The sequence below is a fragment of the Medicago truncatula genome, chromosome 3, assembly GCF_003473485.1.
Source record: "Medicago truncatula cultivar Jemalong A17 chromosome 3, MtrunA17r5.0-ANR, whole genome shotgun sequence".
NCBI lineage: Eukaryota > Viridiplantae > Streptophyta > Magnoliopsida > Fabales > Fabaceae > Medicago > Medicago truncatula.
The window spans coordinates 11,567,542-11,573,541 of NC_053044.1; the positions used below are offsets into that span (position 1 = coordinate 11,567,542).

The 6,000-nt window shown below is 33.8% G+C and overlaps 2 protein-coding genes across 3 annotated transcripts; both read left to right on the plus strand.

Annotated features, from left to right (window-relative positions):
- The first annotated feature begins 1,140 nt into the window (after positions 1–1,140).
- On the plus strand, positions 1,141–3,528 carry LOC25488790 (uncharacterized). The gene is made up of 2 exons (XM_024777731.2): positions 1,141–1,624; positions 1,812–3,528. Exon 2 carries the CDS (start codon positions 2,287–2,289, stop codon positions 2,728–2,730), a length of 444 nt encoding a protein of 147 aa, XP_024633499.1. The 5' UTR covers positions 1,141–1,624; positions 1,812–2,286; the 3' UTR covers positions 2,731–3,528.
- Positions 3,529–4,554: 1,026 nt separating this feature from the next.
- Positions 4,555–5,297, plus strand: LOC11426166 (dirigent protein 21). 2 transcript variants are annotated; one of them, XM_039831296.1, is made up of 2 exons: positions 4,555–4,570; positions 4,618–5,297. In XM_039831296.1, the coding sequence occupies exons 1-2, from the start codon at positions 4,556–4,558 to the stop codon at positions 5,185–5,187; spliced, it is 585 nt and encodes a 194-aa protein (XP_039687230.1). In that variant the 5' UTR covers position 4,555; the 3' UTR covers positions 5,188–5,297. The 2 variants fall into 2 exon arrangements, with proteins under 2 accessions (XP_039687230.1, XP_003599487.1); XM_003599439.4 differs by lacking the exon at positions 4,555–4,570 and having other exon boundaries at positions 4,578–5,297.
- Positions 5,298–6,000: the final 703 nt, after the last annotated feature.

Consider the following 6,000-nt stretch of genomic DNA (forward strand, 5'->3'; position numbering starts at 1 on the left):
GTATATTTTTATCTATTATTATTGCTCAGTAGCTACATGATCAAACAAGAGAGAAAGATAGCGTGACATACAAAGGAAGGCTGGATTGAAAATAACAAGAACATGTATTATGCATTAGTATTGATGGTGGTATTGGATGAAAAAGTGGACCAAGGAAGCATATATCATGCTGACATATATTTTTGAGTTATATACATCGGCATCAAAAGATTAAAACAAGTCACATATAAACATTGAAGGAAACGTGGAATTATAAAGTGGGCTTTGACCCATGTTGTTGGTTGACCCGAGGGTTGGAACTTCAGCTTTGTTATAAAAAAGGCCAATTCACGCTTTGGTACAAAAGAAAAAAAGGAGCAGATTCACGTTTTGGAGAGCTTCCTTCACGTTTTGGAACGGATTGAAAGAGAGGCTGCTACGGCATGTACAAGAAGAACAGCGATTAGAAAGCAAATTTTGGAGGCAACAACGAAACTCTCGGTTTATTTTCTTTTCTCTGTTGTTTTAATTTTATGAATATGAGTAGCTAAGGTTTTAGTTTGATTGAGCCATGATGAACCTTTTGTAATATATGAATCAGTAGTTGATACTCTCTTTATTATTAATGTTATTCAGTCTTTATTCAGAATTACGTGTGTTCATTGCTTTTCATATAATTGTTTGTATGACTATTAACCCTAGCTTCGTGCAATTACATGAATTGATATTAGGAATTGAATGACTATTAACCCTAGCTTTTAATCCTGAAATAGTAATCCTGTTTGATTCAACATAGGAACCTAGAGATAGGAAATTGAGGATCATGACTCATGAATTAACGTACTTTTATCGCTTCCGCAGTTATTCAATCGGTTTAAGAGATTAAAAGATTATAACTTAGGAAAGGGTTTTGAGTCAAGAGATTGATCAAAACTACTTAGTTAATTTGTCGTAAAGATTGAATAGTAATTAGTAATAAAGGGAGGTAAACTACTCATATAAAGCAATAGCGGATGCATCGGCATAATCATCCTTCTCGAATCATCTTTCAACAACTTTTATTTACTTTTTATGCACACAAACCTACTGCCTCAGGCACTTACAAAATTTACACATCCTAGATATTAACTTTATTGCTAAGTTGAGATTAACACAGTCCTCGTGGATACGAACTTATTATTTTTATTACTTCGATAGTTTTAGTACAAATCCATTCAGTTGAGAAAGCTACATCCTTCAATGGAAAGACTCTCGAGCGTAGGAAAACCATTCAGTTGAAAGGAGGTAAGTCCATCACAACAATTTTCTAAGTACAAATCCACAAGTGATGTGTAATTGCTCCACATTTCCGGAGGCAAGAATGCTAAATTCTTACAGTCGGAAATATCAAGTGACTTCAATGAAGTGGGAAGTCCATTAGATGAAAATGCAGTGAGAGAGGAAATATAAATGAGTTGCAAGTGTTGAAGACAAGTATAGCTCAGAAACACTTTAGGCAGAGACAGAATCGTGTTAAGTTAAATACTTTTGCAATCTCCAGAAGACATGGATAATCACTTTGAAGCAACGACAATTCAGATGACCCTCGAGAAAACAAATTTAGTGGAGGAAGGGTTATGCTATACTCAAAAGATTTCATGCAAAGGTACACCATGTTAGAAAACGAAAAAGCTTATTTTTTTTAGTTTGAGTTAAGCTGAAAGAAGCTTTTTCGATTAAGAATTGAGTCGTGACTTTAATATCATTTTTTCTGTTGCATTGCATATATTCTCTTACTATCATTTTTCTTTAGTTGTTTATATTAATTTCGTGACTTTACATTTAATATGTAGATATGCGTATCGGTGGCGATGACTTGAAGAACATGTGTTTGATTGAAATTGAAATGCTGCTTCAGGAAAACGGACCTCACTTACTGACTTCAAATCTATGCCCAGGCCAAACGCGGCAGACATGCCAACTTTTACAAACAAGCTTATCATTGATGAGCTAAATTACAACAAAGATGAACTGGAAAAGACACACGCTGATATGTTACTGATGTTGACTGATGAACAAAGATGTGTGCATGACAAGATCATGGAGTCTGTTGGTTCTGACGACAGTGGTTTCTTTTTCTTATATGGTTATGGTGGTACTGGAAAAACCTTTATATGAAAAAGATTGTCGGCTGATATTAGATCGAAGGGGTTAATTGTATTGAATGCTGCATCCAACGGTATAGCGACTATTCTATTACCAGGTGGAAGAACTGCGCACTCGACGCCGACAGTCCCTATTGAGATTAATGAGGCGTCATCGCTTACGATGGAAAAGGATAGTCCTAGGGCAGACCTGGTGCGTGCTGCAAAGTTGATAATTTGGGATGAGGCTCCAATGATGCACCGATGGTGTTTTGAGGCAGTTGACCGATCAATGCATGATATCAGGTCCAAGAATGATCCCCTAAACGATTTTAGACCTTTTGGTGGAATGACAGTAGTTTTAGATGGTGATTTCAGGCAGATATTGTCTGTAGTCCGAAACGGATCGAGGGAGGATATTGTTGATGCCTCAATCAATTCATCAAAGATATGGGTTTATTGTAATGTGTTGAGGCTTACTGTTAATATGAGATTGGGTGCATCTTCAGTACCTATAGAGCAGGAAGAAATTGCTAATTTTGGCAAGTGGACACTCTCAATTGGAGATGGCAACGACGCTTCAGATGAGAATGGTGAAATGAAGGTAGAAATTTCTGAGATTTGCTGATATCGGACACAACAAATCCGTTGATGCCACTTATAGACTTTGTGTATCCCGATTTGAATGATAAACTTCGTGACCTGCTATTTTTCTAAGCAAGGGGAATACTCGCACCAACGCTTGATTCAGTTTAGCATGTTAACGAATATATGATGTCACTGATTCCAGGTGAAGAGAAAGAGTATTTAAGCTCTTATTTTGTTTGTCGATCGGGTGAAAATTCTGATGTCCAAAGCGAGTGGTTCACAACGGAATTTCTTAATGGTATTAAGAGCTCTAGAATTTCAAATCACCGGTTGAAACTAATGGTGGGGAGTCGAGTTATGCTGATGAGAAACATCAATCAGGCCAATGGACTGTATAATGGTACGAGGCTCACAGTTACACATCTAGGGAAGAGCACGATAGCTGCTACCGTAATTACAAGAAAAAGGACAGGTACCAGGGTATTCATCCCCAGGATGAATCTTATTCCGAGTGATCCGGGAGTACCCTTCAAATTCAGGCGCATGCAATTTCCATTGACGCTTTGTTTTGCAATGACAATAAATAAAAGTCAGGGTCAATCTTTATCTCGAGTGGGAGTTTATCTTCCTAAGCCTGTGTTCACGCATGGATAACTCTGTGTTGCTTTCTCTCGAGTTACTTCAAGAAAAGGTCTGAAGCTGCTCATCTTGAATGAAGATGATAATGTTTGCAAGGAGACCACAATGTTGTGTATCGTGAAGTTTTTCGAAAAGTATGATCATTGGTTATGTTTTAGAATTGTTGTTGCTATAATTTAGAAAAATAAAGTTGCGTATTGTTTGGAAGTCGTTTTATTTATAATTTCTTAATTTGTAAGGCGTACTGGTCATTACAGGACATGCAATTTCTATATAAGCAGATCCTCCTGCAGTTTACTTTTAATTGATGCACTTTTCAGGTATAACAATACGCGGAACCTTTTTCTTATATCGTTATTACCGTAAAATACAATATTTACACTAGACCATTGGTTTTGTAAAAAATAAAAACAAATAACAATCAACATTTCTGTAGACCAAACTATATTTATACACACCCGTAAATTTTTTTTTTTTTTTTTGGAAGAAGCTAAACTAACCCCCTTAAATTGGCACCAGAGAGAATCGAACCTGAGACCTTGTAAGCCAATACCACTAGGCCAACCCAAGTGGATTATCCGTAAAAAAATTAACGTTTGCATTCACATACTAGGTGTATACATCTGACACTGACTATTATATAAAAAAATAATTTTTTTTTTAGTTTTTAGGATTAATAAAATACATTATGTCAACAAGTAATAATATACAGTATGTCGACGTATTTTTGCAAAAATATTACATATGCTAAGTTTAAGAATGACTACATCTTATACTACAAATAATTAGTATAACTATAACTCCAAATACTTTAATCGTTGTGTGCAATGTTTAGATATTTCAAAATATATACAAAATAAACAAAATTAAGATGATATTTTTTCCATATCAAATTTAAATTATAACCATACTTATAACTTTAAGATAACATAATATAAAATCTATATATTTGATAAAAAAGTTTTTTATTTCCGGTAATTGGCACGGGTCACTATACTAGTAGTTTTCAATTTGGAGAGGATTCTGTATCCTATAAATAGCGACAAGAATTATCCTGAATTGATCCCGAAATAGAAACAAACCAATGAAAAAGAGTGTTGAGCAGATATGATGGGAGGTAGGGACAAAAAGATGAAATAGTACTTTAAATAACATTTTTTATATTCCTCGCGATGAACGTGGGTAATAATTCATTCCATTCCAGGAAAAACTATTAAAGAGTGATGATGTCTCTTTCGTTGTTCAATCATAAAATAAAATAAAAAAAAGAAATTAAAGAAAAGTGTCCTTCATCAAAATGGCTCTTATTTCACGTAGTTTATTATTTCTCTTCTCTCTAAATATAATTTTTACTCAATCAACTTCAACAAATGGAGTGTTCTCAAAACAATCCAACATATATTTACCTTCAGAAAAATTGACTCATCTTCACTTCTACTACCATGACATTAAAAACAAAAACAACCCAACAATTGTGCAAATTGTTAACACACCTGAAAACGTGCCTAATGGATTTGGTGCAACTTATGTAATGGATGATGAAATCACTGAAGGGCCTGAAATGAGTTCAAAGCACATTGGAAGAGCACAAGGGTTGTTTGGTCAAGCTTCTCTGCATGATATTGGAATGTTTATGTTGACAAATTTTATTTTCACAGAGGGAAACTATGCAGGGAGCACACTTAGCATGTTAGGGAGGAATCCTGTTGCTGAACAAAATAGAGAAATGGCAATAGTTGGTGGGACTGGACTGTTCAGGTTTGCTAGGGGATATGTCATAGCAAACAGTGTTTACTCTATTTCTTCCCCTGAGAATTTTGTTATGGAGTACAATATCACAGTGTATCATCATCTTTAAATTATGCCCTTTGTTGTGTGAGTTTGAATAAGTGCTTTAAAATTTGGACTACTTGTAATCTTTGGTGTAGTAGTAAAATAATTATGTTTGCTATTTTTATGATGTTTTAATGAGTCTTGAAGTTTACCTATATGTATAAACTTTGATCGTTCACAATAATTAAAGAGACAGTTATGTCTTGATAATAATAAAAAAGATATAACTACGTCATTGAAAATAATAAGCAAAAAAGACGACAATTATGCAAAAATATGAAAAATCTTAAAATAATTAGATAGAGACTAAATTTTCAAATTAATTTTTTTGAACCAAAAGGTTTTTTTTTTTTCTTAGCAACTATTTGGGTCGCAGTGTTTATACGAAATTAAAAAAAAAAATTCTTGACTTAAAATTCAAATGTACCCTCATTCGCTGCATTAACCCATAATTATAAATTTATATTTTTTATTTATAATATAAAAAAAATAAGTAAATGACGTCAAAAAAACTAAACATTTCATCATGACGTTAGGAGTTATGAGGGAGTCTACAATTGATTGGATCATCATATTTATGATTCGTTAATAATAATGATGAAGACCGTTGGATCATCATATGAGGGAATTATGACGTTAATAGTAATTAATGGTTGTGATTAATTACAACTAATTCCTATGGTAAGATTTTTCTACACCTTCTCTCTAAACAACCCATTAGAATGCACGAGTGAGAAACACTATATGCAGATTGTATTATTTCAATTTCAAAGAATCATAAATCATTTTCAATTTCAAAGAATCATAAATCATGTGTATTCCTATAAACATGTGTATT

What these genes read in the sequence shown, in the direction of transcription:
- LOC25488790 (XM_024777731.2), top strand. Translation starts at nt 2,287, where the DNA reads ATGGAAAAGGATAGTCCTAGGGCAGACCTGGTGCGTGCTGCAAAGTTG.